We start from the raw sequence: 20,960 nt of genomic DNA on the forward strand, positions 1-20,960 counted from the left end.
CCTGGAGACAGCCCCCGCCAGACGCGGGGCCAGCGGGAGTCAGGCGCGGTGTCCACGCCGCGCACGCTGCGCCCCCTCGGCTCAGCGGCGGGAGCTGCTGACCACCGGTCTCCTCCCCGGCACCGCCCACCCGAACACTCGGCCGCTAGCCGTCGCCCCCTTCCAGCTTCGGGCAGGATATGGGGGTGGGGTGGGGTCTCATCTTGTGACTCATCCCCTCTCCCACCCCCACCCGCCGCCAGGGCTTCGCGATTCCGCTGTGGTTCTCCCGTTTCCATAGCAACGGCGCGGTTGTTTTGTGGCTCCACTTGCTCAACCGTCGACACTTTTTACCGCACACCACGGCCCGGGCTCTGAGGCTCGGCGCGGGGGCATAGATTGGGGCATAAGCCTCCGCCTTCCCGGGTCTTGCGGGAAGGTCAGCGCGGGAGGGCGGGGCGCGCTCCCGCCGCTCGGCCTCTCCGGCCTCTCCGGCCTCTCCGGCCGCCCATCCCCACCTGAAACCCCGCCTGCCACTCTGCCCAGCGGAGCCAATCCGCGTCCGATCTTCCCGTGGTGGGGCGGGGCTTATGCAAATCGTGTCTCCTGCGAGAGGCACATAGTGATACAAGAGCTGGGAGGCGGCTCCGGCGCGGACCTCGGAGAGCCTCGCCGCCAGCCCGCCAGCCAGCCTCGTCCCCCGCGGCCCGCCGAGCCATCAGCCACCCGGCGAGCGGCCTCAGGTAACGCGGGTGGGGCCGGGCCCTTGGGGTCAACGTCGTCGGGCCCTGGTGTCCTCCTCCTCCTCTCTCCATCCCCTGACCCTTGATTCATCATCCGGACCCGGTTCCGCCAAAGGGGGCAGCACCTAGAGGGCCCGCCCCTGGGCAAGGGACCCTCATCTCAACCCAGGCTCCATGGGTCCCAGCAAGGAGGCAAAGCCGCCTCCTTAACCCCCAGCCCAGGTAAGAACAACTCTTGCTTTGGGGCACACACACACACAAACACACACATGCACACTTGTGGCATTGCTAGGACTTGGGGAGGCTCCAGTCACCCAGCCCCAGGGCACCCTGACATCACCACAGATAGCCCACTGCACTTCATCTTGGGGGTCCCCACACACACAGCTTCCATGCCACCGGGAGCCCACTCCTTCCTCCCATTGGCCCACACCCAGTCCCTACTTGTCACCCCTTGGGCTGACAGCGCTCACAGCCCACCTGAGGGTGAGAAGAACCCCTCACCCAGGTCAGCAGGCCTCCTCCTCACACTCTCAACAACCTCCCCACAGTGGTCCCCAGTGCTAGGCAGAGGCCCCCTATGTGCCTCTGGTCCTGGCTGGAGGCTGAGCCCGGGACACTGCCTCAGCAGGCCTCCATGCCCTGTCCATCTCTGCCAAGGCCCCGGCCTCCACACCTCCTGCACACCTCCCACACCTCACAGCCAAAGCACCAACTGCTCGCCTTCAGCCTCTCAGGTATCTTTCTAATTCCTCTCGGCTCTGGCTTCCTGCACCTGGCCGCTGACCTGCTCCCATCCTCCTGCTGCTGCACAGGGACAGTGCCAGAGCTCCATGTGGACTGTGTCACTCCTGACCCTAAGGCCAGAACCTGAAGGGTATAAGAGTTGGGTTCAAATCTTGCCTTTGCCTCAGTGACTGACTTTGGCCAAGTCTATTCTCTGATTCTTCGTGGGACGGGGATGGGGAACAGGACAGAGGATGGGCCCCTGACACTGATTCACTCTGGGTCTAAGGCTGATCTTGGAAAACAAGACCCCAAACCATTAGGACGTTTCAGAGGGGCAGCCTGAGGGGTTTCAGACCCTGCTGAAGGAACGTTGCTTCTCACCCAGGCCGAGGCACAGGCCACCCCCTCCCACACACATTCCCAGCCCCTTCTCCAAGAAGTCCCTCCTGGGTCACCAGCCCGCCCTGGCATGGGCAGCTCCAAATTGGAGGAGGACACCAGGGCCCACCCTTTGTTTTTCATCCCCTGCCTCTCATTAAGGAGAGGAAGACCTGGCCACTGCTGCCGTTGCTGCTGCCCGGAGAAGAGCAAACGAAGGAGAGGAAAGAGAAAATCTCCTGACCAGGGAGCTGTTGTCACCATGGCAACTGCCTCAGCACCAGCTCCTCCGGAGCTGGGTGAGGGTGTGGGATTATTGCCTCCTCCAGTCCCGCCTACCTTCACTGCCACCTTCCCATCCACAGCCCACAACCCCGAGCCCTCTAAAAGCCGCTGAACACAGACGGGCTGTGGCCTTGGGAACGGGGCAGTGCCGGCTCCTTGGCGGCTGGAGGACAGCCCTCAAGAGGTAAGCAGAGGAAGCTGCCCATGTCCAGCAGGGCCACGGCTCCAGCAGACCATGCCCCGAGCCAGGCTCTGGCCTTTGCCTTGTTGCTGATGGGCTCTAGTTGGCCTTGGGTGAACCCTTCCTTTCTCTGGCTCTGGGTTCCATTGTCTCTGAAGTGGGCGCGACAGCTGGAGAACACAGATAAACAAAACAGCCTGACAGGTTCCAAGGAGGAAGAAGGTCTGTTCCTCTTACATCCTCCACTGAGAGCTATTCATTGAGCATCGCTGCGTCCTAGGCACTGCCTTTAGGTCTCTGCAGGGTGGTTCTGTGCCAGCACAGAGGGCAGCACTGGGGAGCTACAAGAGGGCAGACTCGGGAACCATTGGAAAGGCACTTTTCTCACTTTCCAAGCTGCTCAGAAGGGGCTTGGGGGGCGGGGGAGGATAAGCTCCTTGCCATTGAGCTTTTTCTGGCTCCGGTCGGTTTCTGAGGCAAAGACTTCCACTAAACCGGGCTGCAGTCTGTACTCCTAGAGTACCAACTGAGGGTCAGAGAGCTCTAAAGTCTGCTTGCATGTGTGAGTGGCTCCAGGGCCTTACAGGGTCCATTCATGCCTGGAGCCCTGAGCCCATGCTGCTGAGAGCCCACTTTAAGCTGGATAGGGCTGATCTTGAGGAAATGGGCTCCAGCCAGGCCCCCAAGGCTGACTGTAGCTTGCATCAGTCCAGGAGAGAAGAAAATATGTTACAGGAGAGAAAAACAGCTAAGCACATAGATGAGGTCAGTTCTGGCTGTGAGAAGCCTGGTTCCAGAAGAATATACAGCAGACAAGGGAGCAGAGGGAGGTGAGCCTAGACAGGTGGATATATGAGACCACATTCTAGAGGATTTTGGAGTTCCCAGGGACCCATGGCCATGGTCACCTGTAGCTTATCATTGTATCTCTAGCATGTCGGGAGCCATTACCTCAAAGTAGAAGAATCCAAAGAAAGGAACTTCCGCGAAGCAGGTGAATCCCTATGAGCCTGGGCTTGGCTTGGCAAACTCAGTGCCAGGTGGATTTCAGCCCCCTTGACTGATACCCTGGCTCTGGACACAGTGAAGCACTTCCAGAGAAGAGACTATAGGACGTGGCAGCCAGCTAGATCTAGGGGAAGGAGAGAGGGGAAAACCGAAGACAACTAAGATGGGGTTTTCCTCCCAACCCTGACGGGAGAGCAAGAAGGAAGGGGTGAGGGGAGAGAGATGGATCATCTTCAGTTGAGGGTGAGTCTGGCTGTGGACACATTGTCTCAGAGGTGCCACTGGGCACCCCAGAGGTGGACATCTCATGGGTATCAGAAACTGTGGCCCAGAGCTCAGGCAAGATGGTCCCACTGAGGCCAAAAAGGAGGCAGGTAGAGATGGAAAAGGTCTGTGCTGAACAAAAGCAGTCGTGATTCAGAGAGGGTAGTCCAGGCACATGAGTGGCTTCAGCCCTAGTGCTCATCTGGAGCCTTGTGCTGACCTGCTGGGCAGCTCTGAGCTAGCCCTTTCCTCCTTCTCAATTTCAGTTGTCACTAAGAGAATGGAGAAGCTCACTTCCAACTTTGACTTCTGAGGGTCTCAAGCTTTATAGGGAACGGAGAGAAATGAAAAAGGAGCCTAGGGACCAGGTATAGGCAGGGAACAAGCAAGGCCCCAAGAGACAGAATTGTGGGCAGGGAGGAGAAAAGGGGCAGAAGGTGAGGACCACACAGACACTGTGTCACACACACACACAGACATGTGTGCTCTGACAGATTTGCAGCCTCACGCATTAACACCTTCCCACACACAGCCCCAGCCCCAGCACTCAGGCACACCCCACAGGAGACAGTGGAGAGAGGCTCTGCCTCCCCCACCAGGCACTTCTGCCTCCGAGTTCTCCAGCTTCTTTGACTACACCCTGAGCCTTCAAAATCTTTTGGACTTAGGGAGGGGGGTAGCTGGGGATGGAATCTGCCTCTTTCCATGGGTGTTCCAGAGACATCCATGCCTGCCCCTCCTTGCCATCCCCCAGAAGTTGGGGGGGGGTGTCTATTGCTACTTTCGCTGCTCCTTGATCTTCCTATGGCTCAGTGGAGCAGTCTGAACCCCACAGATATCCTGTAAACAGCTTGAGGTCTCCCAGCAAAAGATAAGGCATGGAACAAACCAGCCCCAAACCTGGCTGTTAAGGGCGTAGCCCAAGGCCACGCTGGCATGGGCCAGGTAGCGGAAGTGGAATTCCTCTGCCAGCCCAAGGACTTCCTTTGTTCCAGAGTATCTTCAGGGCAGGCCACCCTGGGGTGGGGCACTGGCCCCCTTCCAAAGAGACTCTGGGCAGGTCAGAGGTGTTTTCCAAGCCACACCCTGAGGAACCTAGGCTCCACAGGAACATGCTTCCCAGGGAGGTCAGACAGGAGTAGCCATTCAGTATTTGAGGCCTGGCCATGCTTCTGGGGGAGGGTCTGCACCACCGTGTGCAAACAGTTCTCCTGGCTCAGGCTACTTGAGGGACTCTTATTCCAGCCAGGGACTGACCTGCTGTTCCCCAAGCCTGCTTCTCAGCACCAGTACCTCCATTCCGCCCTAGTCTGAGCATCTGCCTCCACTCTTCTGTCCCCCTCACCCTCACCTGCAACCAAGCAGCCGTCACATTCTGCAGTACCCTCGCATTCTCCCCAATTTCTAAATCATTTCTCCACAACCCTATTCTAGCGCCATCAGCTCTCACCTGAACAGTATGGCAGGCCCCTCCCCCCTCTCCACCTACCTGCCTGTGAGCCCAGCTCATCTTGCACACTGCAGCCAGAGGAGAGATTTGAAAACACATGCCTTCCCTCTGGGTCCCCAGCACCTAGATGGGGACTCAGCATATTGTAAGCACCCTGCAAGCCTTGTTCGAAAAGCCCTGTCCCCTACAGGTGAAGTTCAGGCTCCTTGGCATGGATTGAAGGCCTTGTCTAATCCCTCATCTACCTCTTCATATAGAAGAGTGGCTGTGTCTGCTTTATCTCTGTCCCTGGCCCAGGGCCTAGCACACAGTCAGCCTCAATACATGCTCAGGGAATGAATGGATTAATGAAAAGCAGGATGTAATCAGGTCATCAGTGCCACAGGCTGGGGTTTCTGTGTGTACAGAGGAAGGAGGGAGAGAGACTTCCTGCTGCTGGGGAGGGTGAAGGGGTGGGGGAGGGCTCAGAAATGCCTTCAGGAACATCTCGGGAGATGGTGACAGGGAGACACAGAAGGAAATGGCCTCCGATCCCTGGTAGGAGAGGAGCTTGCTTTGGGGGGAGGGGGCTGATTGCAGCCGGCCCTGCACAGCCAGGAGAGGAGCCGCAGCTTCGTTCCCCCAGTGTGGGGAGTGGCAGGTGTGCCCAGGAGAGGAGGGGCTGGAGGTGGCGGCCAGCTGCAGCCCAGATCAGCTGGGAGAGTGGAGCCCTGGAAGGCGGGAGATCCCAAGGGCCAGGAGGGGAGACCTGCTATGAGGAGGGAGAGGGAGAGGAGGCAGGGCTGTGAGAGGAAGGGGAACCAGATGTGTTGGGGGCAATCTCCTGTGGACGCAGCGAGGCAAAGGATGGAGCCCCGGCTGGAGGAAGGTGGTGACACGAGGGGCACCTGTGCCCAGGAGGGACCCTGGGGGAGAGCAGGTCCGGCTCCTTGCGGGAAGGGGACTTGGCCTCTGGGCCAGGTCCGAAGCAGCCCTCTCTCCCCCAGGCCCCGCCATGGGGAAGACCAACAGCAAGCTGGCCCCCGAGGTGCTGGACGACCTGGTTCAGAACACGGAGTTCAGCGAACAGGAGCTGAAGCAGTGGTACAAGGGCTTCCTGAAGGACTGCCCCAGCGGCATCCTCAACCTGGAGGAGTTCCAGCAGCTCTACATCAAGGTGGCCGGGGCCGGGAGGGCAGGGCGGGACCCCGAGCAGCGCGGGCTTGGCGGGCGGAAGCGCGGCAGGGCAAGGCCGGCCGCGCCCCAACCTCCCGCTTCTGCCCGCGCAGTTCTTCCCCTACGGCGACGCCTCCAAGTTCGCGCAACACGCGTTCCGCACCTTTGACAAGAACGGCGACGGCACCATCGACTTCCGGGAGTTCATCTGCGCCCTTTCGGTCACCTCCCGCGGCAGCTTCGAGCAGAAACTCAACTGGGCCTTTGAGATGTACGACCTGGACGGCGACGGGCGCATCACCCGCCTTGAGATGCTGGAGATCATCGAGGTGCGCGCGGGCGGGCTGCCTTCACCTCTCCAGCCACCCTCCTGTCAGCTCGGGAGCTTCTCGCTGCTCCCCAGCGCCCCACCCCTCAGCCCGGCCCCAGGGTTTTACCCCCTGGGGTGGGTACCGTCAGAAACCTCATTTTATGAATGGGGAAACGGTAGCAAGTGGTGGTTTGTGATTCAATCCAGGGAGTCTGACTCCAGCGTCAAAGTATTCATCCAATGAGGAGGTGTCCAGCGCCTGACACCTGCCAGTCACTGTTCCTGCTTTCATGGGACATTCTTTCTAGTGAAAGAGAGAGAGAGAGAGAGAGAGAGAGAGAGAGAGAGAGAGATCTGCCATCTGCTGGTTCATTCCCCAAATACCAAAGCCAGGAGCTGGGAACTCCATCCGGGTCTCCCACATGAGCCTAACTACTTGAGCTGTTGTCTGCTGCCTCCAGGAATACACACTACCAGGAAGCTGAAATCAGGAATGCATCCAGGACTCTAACCCAGGCACTCCAATGTGGGAAGCAGGGGTCCCAAGGGGAATCATAGCTGCTGTGCTGAGTGCCCACCCTCTAGTGAGAAATTTACCATCAATAAGCCTATGCCATTTCAGCCAGTCAGTGCTAGGGAGGAGATAAGCTTAATCCTCCGCCTAGCGGCGCCGGCACACCGGGTTCTAGTCCCGGTCGGGGCGCCGGATTCTGTCCCGGTTGTCCCTCTTCCAAGCCAGCCCTCTGCTGTGGCCCGGGAGTGCAGTGGAGGATGGCCCAGGTGCTTGGGCCCTGCACCCCATGGGAGACCAGGAAAAGCACCTGGCTCCTGGCTCCTGCCATCGGATCAGCGCGGTGCGCCGGCCGCAGCGCGCCGGCCGTAGCGCGCCGGCCGCGGCGGCCATTGGAGGGTGAACCAACGGCAAAGGAAGACCTTTCTCTCTGTCTCTCTCTCTCACTGTCCACTCTGCCTGTCAAAAATAAAAAAATAAAAAAATAAAATTAAAAAAGGAGATAAGCCATGCAAAAGAAAGAGAATGGTGCAGAAGTTATTCTACATAAGGTGAAAAGAGTGTAGAGCAGCTGACCCCTGCGTGGGGTGGGGGGAGGGCCTTCTGTGATGAGGGGCCAACAGACTTAGGGTGGACTGTGTTTGTATTGTGCAGAGAGGGGCTGGGAGGCCAAGGTGGTTGGAGAGAAGTGAGTGAGGGGACAGCGATAGGAAAGGTGAGGAGATGGGGAGCCAGGAACCCAATCTCTGTGCATCTTGTGGACCAGGTGGAGACTTTGAATTTGTTCCGAGTGACGTGGGGAGCTCTTCAGTGATGGCTCTAGATGATGGGGGAGGGGAAGGGAGAGAGCAGCAGAAGCAGAATGACCAGTTAGGAGATGTCCAGATAGTCAGTCACGAGCTGGTGGGGGGCTACAATCTCAGAGGTATAGTGGAAACAGTAGGAAGTGGTTGGTTTGGAATCCATTGAAAAATTAGAGCCAGCAAGATTTGCTGAATGGTTGCATGTAGAGTGTGATGGGGAGCAGAGTCAAGAATTGTATCCGGGCTGGTGCTGTGGCGTAGCGGGTAAAGCTATTGCCTGCAGAGCCGGCATCCCATATAGGTGCCGATTCGACTGTCCTGGGTGCTTCACTCTCCACTTCCGATCCAGCTCCCTGCTGATGCACCTGGGGAAGCAGTAGAAGATGGCCAAAGTGCTTGGGCCCCTGCACCCATGTGGGAGACCCAGAAGAAGCCAGGGCACAGCCAGGCCAAAACCAGGAGCTGGGAATTCAATCCAGGTCTCCCTCATGGGTGACAAGGACCCAAGTACTTGAGCAGTTACCTTCTAAGGCACGCATAAGCAGAAAGCTGGGATCAGGAGCAAGACTGGGACTCACACTCAGACACTGCCATGTGGGAAGCAGGCATTGCCAGCAGGGTTTTACTTGCTAGGCTGAATGCCAGTCCCAGATATCCAGCCTTAATTACCGCCCGGTATCCTCACCTTCCCCCAGTGCTCTCCCCGCCCTGCCCTGCTCCCTCTCATTCACCTCCCAATCCTCAACACCCCTTGTGGGCACACCCACCTCTCTCCTCACCCCACCAGGCTATCTACAAGATGGTGGGCACTGTGATCATGATGCGCATGAACCAGGACGGGCTCACACCCCAGCAGCGCGTGGACAAGATCTTCAAGAAGATGGACCAGGATAAGGACGACCAGATTACCCTGGAGGAGTTCAAGGAGGCAGCCAAGAGCGACCCGTCCATTGTGCTGCTGCTGCAGTGCGACATGCAGAAGTAGAGGCTGGTGAGGGGCAGGGCCCCTGGCCGTGGGGGGCATGGCCGCCTCCCTACCTGATGACCTCTCTGGCTGGTCCTTACCCTGGGGGAGGGGCACTCCAGCCTCACTCTCTGGCCCACTCCCTCCTCTCTGCCCAAGCCCTCCTTCCCCTCAGTCAAAAGATCCTTGGGGGCCCACGTCGCCGTGCTAAAAAGCAGACAGGGCCTCAGGTGTCCTGTCATTTATCCCCACCCCCCAGCCTTGGCCCAGAACCAACATCCCTTGGGCAAGGGGGCTTGGCTTTTGCCCCAAGAGGCAGGGTTAGGGAGGGGGACTGGGGTCCTGCTTTGAGATTCTGCTGTTCCTGGGATATGCTTTGTAGAATGTGGTCTCGCAGGCCCCACTCCAAGAGTCAGATTGGGTGTGTCCTTTCCTGGGGACCCAGAACCCTCGATGGTGGTCTGTGTCCTGCTCTCTCAATGCTGCCTGGCCCCTCTGGCCCCAGCCTTTGGAGCAGCTCTTCAGTTCTTTCTTCAGCTAAAGTTTCTTGAGCACTTGCTCAGTGCCAGGCACCTCCAGGTGCTAAGGATAATGGCAGTTTACCTGACGCAGTCCTGGCCCCCAGGAGGCTCCAGAGGTGGACTTCCGGTGATCAGAGTCTCCCGCAGCGATGGTGGGATGGCGAGCACAGCAGAGCCGAGGGCATGCAGAGGCTGGCGAGTTTGAGAGGAACTTCAAATCTTCCAGCTCAGCTCCACACAAAGCTGCAAAAGAGGGCCAGAAAAGTGTTGGCAAGTTCAGGAGAAATCTGAGTGGACATTTTAAGAAAAATGAAAATTTACATAATAGTTATTTTTTTATTACCCTTTAAAAGAGCTAAAGTCATTTTATGAGTTTAGGATGTTAAAATATACTCTATATTATTTGGTTTCTTATAAAATGATTAAATAAATGTAGAAAATTATAATCGTGGGGGGAAACCTGAGAAAACAGAAGGAAATACTATCAAACTCACCAGAAAATGCTTTCTCTTGTCAGGCAAAGCCCTGAGCTGTCACCATCAGCAGCTTTGTGCTGCTTCTGCTTCCTTTTTATCACCTTTGCCAAGTCCACAAGGGACCCTCTATCACACACTTACTCTGGTCGGGTGCTGACTTCAGGAACAGGAAAAGCAAGGTTTGCCAAGAGTGAGACAAATGCGTGGCCCGGGTCTCGGTGCTTCACTTCTGGGTTTGGTTGCATTTCAGGAATGAGCTTGTTCTTTCACTACTACAGATGCAGAAAGAGGTAGAGGTCAAGGACCACCTAGGCACCGGTCAAGGCTCCCAGGCTGCATTTATGGACCAAATACCTAAAAATGGGCTGGGCATGCTCCATTTGAAAGGCTTTTTCTAACCCCCATCCTACATCTGCCAGGTAACTCATCATCTTCCAAATGTGCTGGCTTCGCTTTCCAGTTTTGCATCCGTGAGCCATACATCTGCATGCTTTGACTGCCAGAAAAAGTCATTTTGCCTCTTCAGCAAGTCTTTCACTTCACTTTCTCCTGTACTTGTGATCAGAAATTAGCTTTGATGTGCCGTGACAGTTGACTTCCTCTTGAACTGCGGGTGAAAACACACAGGTGCTGGCAGCCCAGGGTGGGAGGAAGGAGTGATTGCTGACGTGGGGTACAGGGAGGCAGGGACTGCATCTGCGGGAGAGAGACTCAGTGTACTCCTCACTACTGAGTGCTCACCAGTCCTGCTTCTCTGCAGGTGGAAAGTCTTGGGGATGCTGCATTGGACCTTGAGGTACCAAGACCACTAGGTTGCCACTCTTTCTGTCCTGCTTGTGTCACCAACATGGTGACACTGGGGAGTTGACACCCTCAGACAGTAGCTAGCAGGTATTTATCCAGTAAAGCCTCAAGGAATGTTCTGTTGCTCTCCAAAGCTGGCTATTAGGTGTGTCTTGTGCTGTCAGTCAGCACCACAGACATAAATGTTCAGCAGCTGGGCTCAGCTCGGGACTTGAATCTTCTAGCGGAAGACATTTTCCCAAAAGTGGGGTTCCTTCCCTCCAAAAGATTGAATCTAGCTTTGCTCACAGTCACACAGAATTCCATGGCTTCCAAAGGCTCCCCTATACCCCATTCCATTGCATCCTTGCAGCCCAGGAAGGTGGGGGTTTTTGTCCCTTTTCTTGGAACTTGGAAGCCAAGGTTCAGAGAGGGGGAGTTTTTTGTGTAAGAGGTGACACCAGGCTCAGACAGTTTCTTCCCTTCTCCTCCCTGCTCATTTCTCTGACTCTGTGTTGTATGGAGGTTGTCTGTGGGGCAAGCCAGGTTGCTTTCACTTTAGTATGCTTTCTGCTCAGAAGTTTTTGCGGCTACCGCCTTCCAAAAGGAACCAAAAGGAACTTCAACTTGGTTGAAGTTCTCACATTTTCCTGTTTCCCAAGATATTTCCAAGAATTTTGTTTCTGCTTCTGGGCATCTCTGCTAACATGCTAAGGTGGTTTTGGGGATGGCATCTGACTCAGCACCCTGGAAGCATCTTCCTCCATAAGAGAACAGTTTTTTTTTCCAAGCTGGGCAGGCAAGTCTTTCCCATGAGGGGATGTGTGATCACTCCATGTTACTGGACATATAACCATGGGTGATATCTGCTGGTCAGGGCAAGTGTTCACAGATAGCCCAGTAGTATGAACACACACAATGCCAGACCACGATCTAGGACCACTATCTTTCTGATGCGTGGAGCTTCAGGTGGGCCAGCCTTGCTCCCACATGCTCCAGGGTGTCCTGAGGATTGTGCACCCAAGAGCTCCAGTGGTAGAGCCCTGGACCTGCCTTGAGAAGAGACACATGTCTCACATTCCAGCCTCAGCTGAGAAAGTCTTGCCACATAGCACAAGTTTAACAGAGATTTGCATATGACTTGCACAGACACAAAAATATCCAGACAGTTAAAATCTTAATATATCAAAATTCCCCTCTCAAATTGCATGTATTAGAGGAACTCTGAATGGCAAGGTCTCAGAATCTGCCTTCTCACATATTCTGTCTCCATTCATCCTTTTGGGCTCCATCATGAGCCCCTTACTTGCTGTCTCTAGAAATCATAGCCAGGGCTCTTTAACATGCCCACTCCCAACTTACCATTAAGTAAAAGTTAAGGAGAAATGAGTTCATAAGCAAAGGAACTAAATTAGTTTTTTTCCTGGCAATGGCAGACCCTCATCTTGCTGCAGAGAGAGAGAGAGAGAGAGAGAGAGAGAGAGAGAAGGTAAGATATAGGGTGGGGAGAAGAAAGGAAAAAGAGAGGAAAAGAGAAGCAGCTGGGATTTCTAGGCAGGGTATTAAGCTGACACTGTACATATTTTTACACAAAAATTCATTAAAGCAACAAATATTTCCTGAAGGTCCACCCTGGGTGAGGCTTTGTGTTGACTTTAGAGATCACTGTGGAGGTAAGAATACATTTCTTACATGTTTTATTCATCATTTTTGAAGAAAGAAATAATTTGAATCCTACAAGTAAAGGTCCCAGAAAAGTGTAGGGTTTTCTTTCTTTTACTTTTGCCGGAGGGTAGGGGCAGAACCGAGCCTCCCGGGGTCGATGGCCCTTCCTGCTCAGTGGAGTCTCAAGGCAGCAGGTACAAGGAGGCCTTGGGACACAACGGGGCTGGGAGGCAGAGGGGGGCCCCAGTTCCCCAGTGTAGCCCCCTCTCCCCTCCAGATGTGCTATTGTGGCTGTGCCCACAGTGACTGTCCTCACTGTTCACGCTGTGCTGTGTGGTGTGTTTCTTTCCCCACTGACAATGAATAAAAGGTGTGACTGCGCTAGGGGCTCCTGCTTCCTATCATGGGATAGGGCAGAGGTGAAGGGAAAGGGAGAGAAGAGGCTGGTGGGGGTGCCTCAGAGCCTTCCTGGGGCCCAGGATCCGGTTCTAGCCAGAACTCTGGTTATATGGCACAGGAACCCACTTGAGCTGGTTCCAAGAAAGGGAGAGTCAGATGACAAGGGGCCCTGAAGATGGAAAATCAAAGGCTACGTGGGCCTTCAGAGAACTGGAACTGGCAACTGGGCTTCCCCCTTCTCATCTCAGGGCCTCCCGGGCTCTCGTGCACTGGGCAGTATTTGCGACTGTGCCCTTTTCCTTGGCTTCTCTTCAAAATTTCTTGGTTTCCCTGCACAAAGTGGCTGTGCCTCCCACTCTGTGCCTGACAACCCTCCACTCTGGGTCTCAGTTCCAGTTCTCAAGCAAAAGGATCTGATGGGTTTGGCTTAGCTTTCAGTGGTACCCCTGAGGTCAGGCATCCTCCCGTAGTCCAATTATCCATGGCCACACTGCACCCTGCTCTCTGGGGTCTGTGAGCAGAGCAGTCCCCCCCAGCAAAGGAAGCTAACAGCCTCCCTGCTAAGACTCAGTTTCTCCCTGTGACCAGTGGAAGGCACCACTATCCATGACATGACAGTGGAAAGAAAGACCAAGAGCCAGGGTCACAATGAGTCCATGAGGGGTCTCTCATACAGTTAGGAACTAGAGTGACCTCAAAAGTATGTAAGCAGCAGTGAACTAATCTGGAAAAAAAAAAAAAAAAAGATATCCTTATTCTGGACGCATACTGCCATCTCAGGCCAGTGAACATGCACTGGATTCAGCCCCCACCTGTCCTGCTCAGGGATCCTTGTGTGGTGCATAACCCATTTCACCAGTCCCAGGGGCCAGGCCTGGAGCCCTGAGACCCCCTTTCCTGACCCCAGCCTAGGGCAGGGAGAGGTGGTAACACCGTCCTCTGAGAACAGGCGCCGTCCCCTACAGCAGTTGGGAGGCAGTGGCAGCTGGAGGTGCCTGCTGCCTCCTGCGAGGCTCAGCTGCTGTTGCAAGGGTTTCCTCAAGGACACTCGGGGGCAGCTTCCCCGGCAGGAAGCAGTCAGGTCCCAGGAAGGAGGCTGACCTGGCCCGGGGGGAACCAGGAGCCTAAGGAGGTGACGCAGAAGCTGAGAGCCTGGGGCTGCTGCTCCCAGCTGAAGGCACACCGGGGTGGGGGCCCTGTGCCCTGCCTGCCTTGGGGTGCTCAGGTCCTCAGTTTCCTTCTCTCAGCACTCCCCACTCGGGCCCTCATAATCTCTCTCTCCAGGTGGGGCCACCTGCCCGGTATTCTTTCTTTCTCTCCCCAACCTTGCAGCCACCAAGAGTGACCTTCCTAAAGCACAGGGCTGACCATGTCAGCTTTTCAACCACCCCCTCCCCTCACTGTGTCCCCTCCTCACTGTGACCCCTCCCTCACTGGTCCCCTCCCCTCACTGTGATCCCCCTCCCCTCACTGTGCTCCCCCCTCCTCTCACTGTGCTCCCCCCTCCCCTCACTGTGCTACCCCTCCCTTCACTGTCCTCCTCCCCTCACTGTGCTCCCCCCTCCCCTCACTGGCCCCCTCCCCTCACTGTGATCCCCCTCCCCTTACTGTGCTCCCCCCTCCCCTCACTGTGCTCCCCCCTCCCCTCACTGTGTCCCCTCCTCACTGTGACCCCTCCCTCACTGGTCCCCTCCCCTCACTGTGCTCTCCTGTCCCCTCACTGGCCCCCTCCCCTCACTGTGATCCCCCTTCCCTTACTGTGCTCCCCCCTCCCCTCACTGTGCTCCCCCCTCCCCTCACTGTGCTCCGCCTCCCCTCACTGTGCTCCCTCCTCTCCTCACTGTGTCCCCTCCTCACTGTGACCCCTCCCCTCACTGGTCCCCTCCCCTCACTGTGCTCCCCCCTCCCCTCACTGTTCTCCCTCCTCCCCTCACTGTGATCCTCCTCCCTTCACTGTGCTCCCCCCTCCCCTCACTGTGCTCCCCCTCCCCTCACTGTGCTCCCCCCTCCCCTCACTGGTCTTCTCCCCTCACTGTGCTCCCCCCTCCCCTCACTGTGTCCCCTCCTCACTGTGACCCCTCCCTCACTGGTCCCCTCCCCTCACTGTGCTCCCCCTCCCCTCACTGTGCTCCCCCCTCCCCTCACTGGTCTTCTCCCCTCACTGTGCTCCCCCCTCCCCTCACTGTGTCCCCTCCTCACTGTGACCCCTCCCTCACTGGTCCCCTCCCCTCACTGTGCTACCCCCTCCCCTCACTGTGCTACCCCCTCCCCTCACTGTGCTCCCCCCTCCCCTCACTGGCCCCCTCCCCTCACTGTGATCCCCCTCCCCTTACTGTGCTCCCCCCTCCCCTCACTGTGCTCCCCCCTCCCTTCACTGTGTCCCCTCCTCACTGTGACCCCTCCCTCACTGGTCCCCTCCCCTCACTGTGCTCCCCTGTCCCCTCACTGGCCCCCTCCCCTCACTGTGATCCCCCTTCCCTTACTGTGCTCCCCCCTCCCCTCACTGTGCTCCCCCCTCCCCTCACTGTGTCCCCTCCTCACTGTGACCCCTCCCTCACTGGTCCCCTCCCCTCACTGTGCTCCCCCCTCCCCTCACTGTGCTCCCCCTCCCCTCACTGTGCTCCCCCCTCCCCTCACTGTGATCCTCCTCCCCTCACTGTGCTCCCTCCTCCCCTCACTATGCTCCCCCCTCCCCTCACTGTGATCCCCCTCCCCTCACTGTGCTCCCCCCTCCCCTCACTGTGATCCTCCTCCCCTCACTGTGATCCCTCCTCCCCTCACTATGCTCCCCCCTCCCCTCACTGTGATCCCCCTCCCCTCACTGTGGCAATGCCCCAAGTCCCTGCATGCCTGGCCTCAGAAACCTTGTTCTTCCTCTGACTTCCCCTTCCTGTACCTGTACTTGAGCCCCTGAACCACGCCCTAGATTTCCCAGGAGTATCCCAGTCTTCTATGCTTATGCTCAAGTCATTGCCCCTCCCTGGGCCTCTCATTCCCGTCTCCAGCATCCCTTCCTCTTGGAAGCCCTCCCGACCCTCTAGCAGGGGCCTCGTGTGCACAGGGCCCCATCACAGCCCACAACCACCCGTGTGATTCTTTCAGCCGAGTGCAGGGGAAGGCTCCAGGGTTTCAAAATAATGCACTCTCAAAAACTATTTATTTTTATTTGAAAGGCAGAGAGACCAAGAGATAGAAATAGAGACAGAAGGCCAGCGCCTTGGCTCACTTGGTTAATCCTCCACCTGAGGTGCCAGCATCCCACATGGGCTCCAGGTTCTAGTCCCAAGTCCAGCTTTCTGCTGTGGCCCGGGAAGGCAGTGGAGGATGGCCCAAGTGCTTGGGTCCCTGCACTTGCACGGGAGACCAGGAGGAAGCACCTGGCTCCTGGCTTTGAATCGGCGTAGCTCCGGCTGTAGTGGCCATTTGGGGGGGGGGTGGTGAACCAACGGAAGGAAGACCTTTCTCTCTCTCTCTCTCTCACTGTCAAAAAAAAAAAAAAAAAAGAGAGAGAGAGAGAGAGAGAGAGAGAGACAGATACAGACCACAGAAAAAACTCCCTTATGCTGGTTCATACCCTTGCCTGCAACTGAAGCCAAGAGCCCAGAACTCAGCCCAGGTCTCCCACATGGGTGGCTGGGACCCAGCTACTCGGGCCATCACCTGCTGCCTCCCAGGATACACATTAGCTGGAAGCTGGAGTCAGGAGCAGAGCGGGACTCGAACCTAGGCACTCTGATATGCTGGGCATCCCAACCGATGTCATAACCACTGCACCAACTGCTCACCCCTCTTCATGTGTTTGGAGACAAGAAAGCCCAGGCTCAGAGAGTGGTAAACCTGGGACTTGAACTCATGTCTTCTAACATCGAGGCCATTGGTTCTTGTGCTTTCTCAGCCATGGGTGTGAAGACAAATCAGAATATGAATAAGCAGATAACAGACCTTGAAAGGAAAGGTCTGGCCTGGTGGGAGGGGTAGTAGGTACGGGGTGAAGGGGGACTGATGACTTTAAGGAGGAAGGGGCATCTGCCTGGTGCCTTGCTGGGCTGCCAGGGGAGCGGTTCGAGAGGCGCGGCCCTGGCCTCCGAGAGGTCTGTTCCGGGCTGATTCATCTGAAGAAGAGCTGGGCCCAGAGGGAAAACGCTGGCTGGGCTTCAGGAATGCAGAGCCAGGGAATCCCTGCACCCAGCCAGCCAGAGACGTGGCCACAGGCGTTTGGAAGGGCAGCCGGGGATCCAGTTCTCTAACCACCCTTCCCTAAAGGGTCTAGGGAAAGTTCTTAAAGGGACTGAGCTGAGTCTGGGCGGGATCCTCTGATGGCAAAGAACAGGCCAGCCCAGGGCTGTGTGGGGAGAGGGAGATGGTGAGTCGGGACTTTGGGTGGCCCCAACCCCAGCAAGCTTAAGCTGAAAGGAGGCCTGGAGGCATTTCAGGCTGGGCCTGGCAGCCCAGTGCTGCACCCTCTCTCCCTCTCGGTCTCTGCTTTTCTCTCTCGGTGACCCCACTGTCTCCCAGATGGGCTTCTGTGTTCTGTCACCCGCACAGGAAAAGATGCATGTCCATCTCTTTTCATCTCAAAATAATAACCCCAGAGAAAGAAGAGCCCAGTGCCCCAGCATCCCTGTACTGTCACGTGTCACTTCACAACGCATGTTGAGGTGATCTCTGTCACCACTGTGTGAATCATGTGGCGTGTACTCACACCCACCCACCACACACCTGCACTGCTGTCCAGTAAGCTCTGATGCTGGATACTGGAGGTGATTATAACACAAGGGGCTGGCATAGTGGCACGGTGGGCTAAGCCTCTGCCTGCACCACCAGCAGCCCATATGGGTGCCGGTTTGGGACCCGGCTACTCCACTTCCAATCCAGCTCCCTGCTAATGTGCCTGGGAAAACAGCGGAAGATGGCCCAAGTGCTTAGATTCCTGCTCCAATGTGGGAGACCCGGAAGAAGCTCCTGGCTGCTGGCTTCTGATTGGCCCGTCCCTGGCTGTTGTGGCCATTTGGGGAATGAACCAGCATATGGAAGATTTCTCTCTCTCTTTGTCTCTCCTCCTCTTTCTCTAACTCTGCCTTTCAAATAAATAAAAAATAAATCTTTTTAAAAAATTGTCACTAGGTTGTTTTGTACATGGGACCACTGTAACACAGGAAGTCTGTTGTTGGCCATGATGTCACTATGCAGCACATGACAGTATACAAGTGCTGCAGTGTGGCCCAGAGGGGATCACATGTACTACTGGTCCCTGGACCAATCACTGTGTCCAGAGAAATAGGATTCTACAATTGCTCAGGTCTCAATCACTTGCTTGCTCTTTGGCCAGTGAGTTGTGGAAGTAGGGCTTGTTATCAGAAGAGTGTGGACAGGTGGCTTAGTCAAGCAAAACCAAGGCCACCAACTCTTTGGGGGCACTTTTGGAAGCAGTGCAGAGAATCTTTTTTTTTTCTTTAAGGGTTTATTTATTTATTTGAAAGGCTGAGTTACAGAGAGGGAGAGGCAGAGAGAGAGAGAGAGAGAGAGAGAGAGAGAGATCTTCCATTTGGTGCTTCATTCCTCAAATGGCCATAGTGGCCAGGGCTGGGCTGATCCAAAGCCAGGAGCCAGGATCTTCTTTTGGGTTTCCTACGTGGGTGCAGGGGCCCAAGGACAGGCCACCTTCTGTGGCTTTCCCAGACTCATTAGCAGGGAGCCGGATCGGAAGTGGAGCAGCTGGGACTCGAACCAGGGCCCATGTGGGATGCCGGCACCACAGTTGGTATCTTTACCCACAACACCATGCACCAGCCCAATGCAGAGAATTTTATGAAAATATAGAGATGGCATTCTAGCCAGGCCTCCAGTGGGGACTTGGGAAACCGTCAGCACCAGAGGCCGTCCCCTCCTGGGGCAGCAGGGTCACACAGGGGGCCTCCCCTGCCCTCTGCCCGTCTTCCCAGCGCTATCTGCTCCTGGACACTTTCTACCCACTCCCAGCTTCAGGCCACATATCACAGCTCTCCCATGGGGTGCAGGGCCCAAGTTCTTGGGCCATCCTCCACTGCACTCCCGGGCCACAGTAGAGAGCTGGCCTGGAAGAGGGGCAACCGGGACAGAATCCGGTGCCCTGACCGGGACTAGAACCTGGTGTGCCGGCGCCGCAAGGCGGAGGATTAGCCTGTTGAGCCGCAGCGCCAGCCCAAACTCCGTTTTTATCACAATTGACCACGGTTCTGAGTTGCCTGGGGTCAGCTCAAGGTTTAGGTTTTACCACCTAATGTGGTGTTGGCTGGAGCCACTCACACAGTTGCATATGGGAGCTAGGGGAAGCCACAATGGCCTCACTCCTGTGACTGCCAATTTGTGCTGATGGTCGCACAGGAACCTGAGTTCCTTTCCACCTGCTGTCTCATGCTCCTGAGCCACTCTGTCTCCCTACATGGCCTTTCCAGCTACTACCATACTAGTAGCTGGCTTCCAAGAGGGCAAAAATGGCATCTGCTGGGGCCGGCGCTGTGGCTTAGCGGATAAAGCCGTCGCCTGCAGTGCTGGCATTCCATATGGGTGCCGGTTTGAGTACTGGCTGCTCCAATTCCGATCCAGCTCTCTGCTATGGCCTGGGAAAGCAGTAGAAGGTGGCCCAAGTCCTTGGGCCCCTGTACCTGTGTGGGATACCTGGAAGAAGCTCCTGGCTCCTGGCTTCGGATTGGTGCAGATCCAGCTGTTGCAGCCACCTGGGAAGTGAACGAGAGGATGGAAGACCTCTCTTTCTCCTTGCCTTTGCCTCTCTATAACTCTGTCTTTTGAATAAATAAATCTTGAAAAAAAATGGCATCTGCAAGGACCTTAAGCGTGGGGGACTGGCACTGTACTGCAGCAAGTTACTGGCATCCCATGTAACAGTGCAGGATCAAGTCCCGGCTGCTCTGCTTCCAGTACAGCTCCCTGCTAATGCAGGAAAGCAGTGGAAAACCGCCCAAGAACTTGGGTCCCTGCCACTTTCATAGGAAACCTGGATGGAGCTCCAGCTTCCTGGCTTGGGCCTGACCCAGCTCTTGCCATGTGGCCATTTGGATAGTGAACCAGAGGATGGAAGATCTCACTCTCCCTGTGTCTCCCTCTCTCTCTGTAACTCTGCCTTTCAAATAAATAAATAAGTCTTAAAAAAAAAAAAAAAAAGACTTCGCTTGGAGGGCCATAGCATCACTTCTGCTGTATTCTGCAGTCAAGGCAAGTCTCTTGGATGGGTACCCTGGTACAGGAGGCCAAGCTGCTGCTTGGGACGCTGGCATCCCAGGTCAGAGTGCTGGTTCGAGTCCTGGCTACTCTGCTCCTTATCCAGCTTCCTGCTAGTGCACACCTTGGGAGGCAGCAGATGATGGCCAAAGGACCCATGAGGAAGATTCAGCTGTAGTTACCGGCTCCTGACTTTGGCCCTGGCTGTTGTGGGCATCTGGGGAATGAAGCAGCAAATGGAAGCGTGCTCTCTCTCTCTCTCTCCCCACCCCCCAGCCCCTTGCCCCACCCTCACCATCATCAATCAAATAAAGCAATTTAAAAAAAAAAGCAGGTCTCAGAGCCAGCTCAGACTGGAGCCCACCTGCAGACGGAAGGAGTGTCACAGTCACATTGCCAAGGGGTGGGGGGGGAGCCTGGGAAACAGCCTCCTATGCCTGCAGAAGAACATAGCTAAGCACGGTTCCCTCCCTCGGTCCTCAACCATTCATTGCTGTTATCTCCGCTTCCCTCAACACAAGGCGTGCTTGGAGGCTGGGCAGACCCCGCCATCCTACCGTCCCCTCCCAGCCAGAGGTCCTCCTGGTTAAGCTATTTCTCCTGCCGCTCCCACCCAGCTGTGCCCACCTCTGAGTCACTTGTCTTCCTCCTGCCCTGTACCTGCAGATGGGTGGGGCTGGTGTGGGCGCCCTGGAGGCAGTACAGGGCTCTGCGCCAATGGGATAATGCTCTCGGATCCTGGGATGGTAGTTTCAGAATATCTGATTCCCACGCCCCTCTTCTACCCTCCTTCGCTCCAGCCCCTTTTAGCTTATCAACTGCGCATCCCGAGCTCCGCAGGGGGAACCTGGGAGGGAACGCGCGCCCTCTTCTGGCTACCGCGAGGACCAGCAGGAGTCCAGGTTCAGAGTCCCTATGTGTCCTTTCCGTCCGGGTGGCTAGCCAAGAGGAGGGGAGCCTGGTCTCTCCGTGGACCTCAGGAGCCCCTCGTAGGAGAACCTGTTCTCTTAGTGGACCTCAGGGGACCCTCGCCTTGGCGTGGAAGGGCTGCTGGCTGGCCCCCTCCTTCCATTGCTCTCTCCACTCGGAGCGGGCCCCTGCTCTTGGATGGAGCAGTGCCTTCACCCTCAATCCCACC

General features: G+C 56.3%; 1 protein-coding gene across 2 annotated transcripts; it reads left to right on the top strand.

The window, feature by feature from the left end:
• The first annotated feature begins 591 nt into the window (after positions 1-591).
• Positions 592-12,587, top strand: HPCAL4 (hippocalcin like 4). Of its 2 annotated transcripts, none has more exons than XM_008265519.5 (4): positions 592-722; positions 6,004-6,173; positions 6,286-6,501; positions 8,584-12,587. In XM_008265519.5, exons 2-4 carry the CDS (start codon positions 6,012-6,014, stop codon positions 8,779-8,781), a joined length of 576 nt encoding a protein of 191 aa, XP_008263741.1. In that variant the 5' UTR covers positions 592-722; positions 6,004-6,011; the 3' UTR covers positions 8,782-12,587. The 2 variants fall into 2 exon arrangements, with proteins under 2 accessions (XP_008263741.1, XP_069934804.1); XM_070078703.2 differs by lacking the exon at positions 592-722 and adding an exon at positions 2,187-2,298.
• Positions 12,588-20,960: the final 8,373 nt, after the last annotated feature.

The sequence above is a fragment of the Oryctolagus cuniculus genome, chromosome 7, assembly GCF_051225735.1.
Source record: "Oryctolagus cuniculus isolate XC-2025 breed Fujian yellow rabbit chromosome 7, ASM5122573v1, whole genome shotgun sequence".
Classification (NCBI taxonomy): domain Eukaryota; kingdom Metazoa; phylum Chordata; class Mammalia; order Lagomorpha; family Leporidae; genus Oryctolagus; species Oryctolagus cuniculus.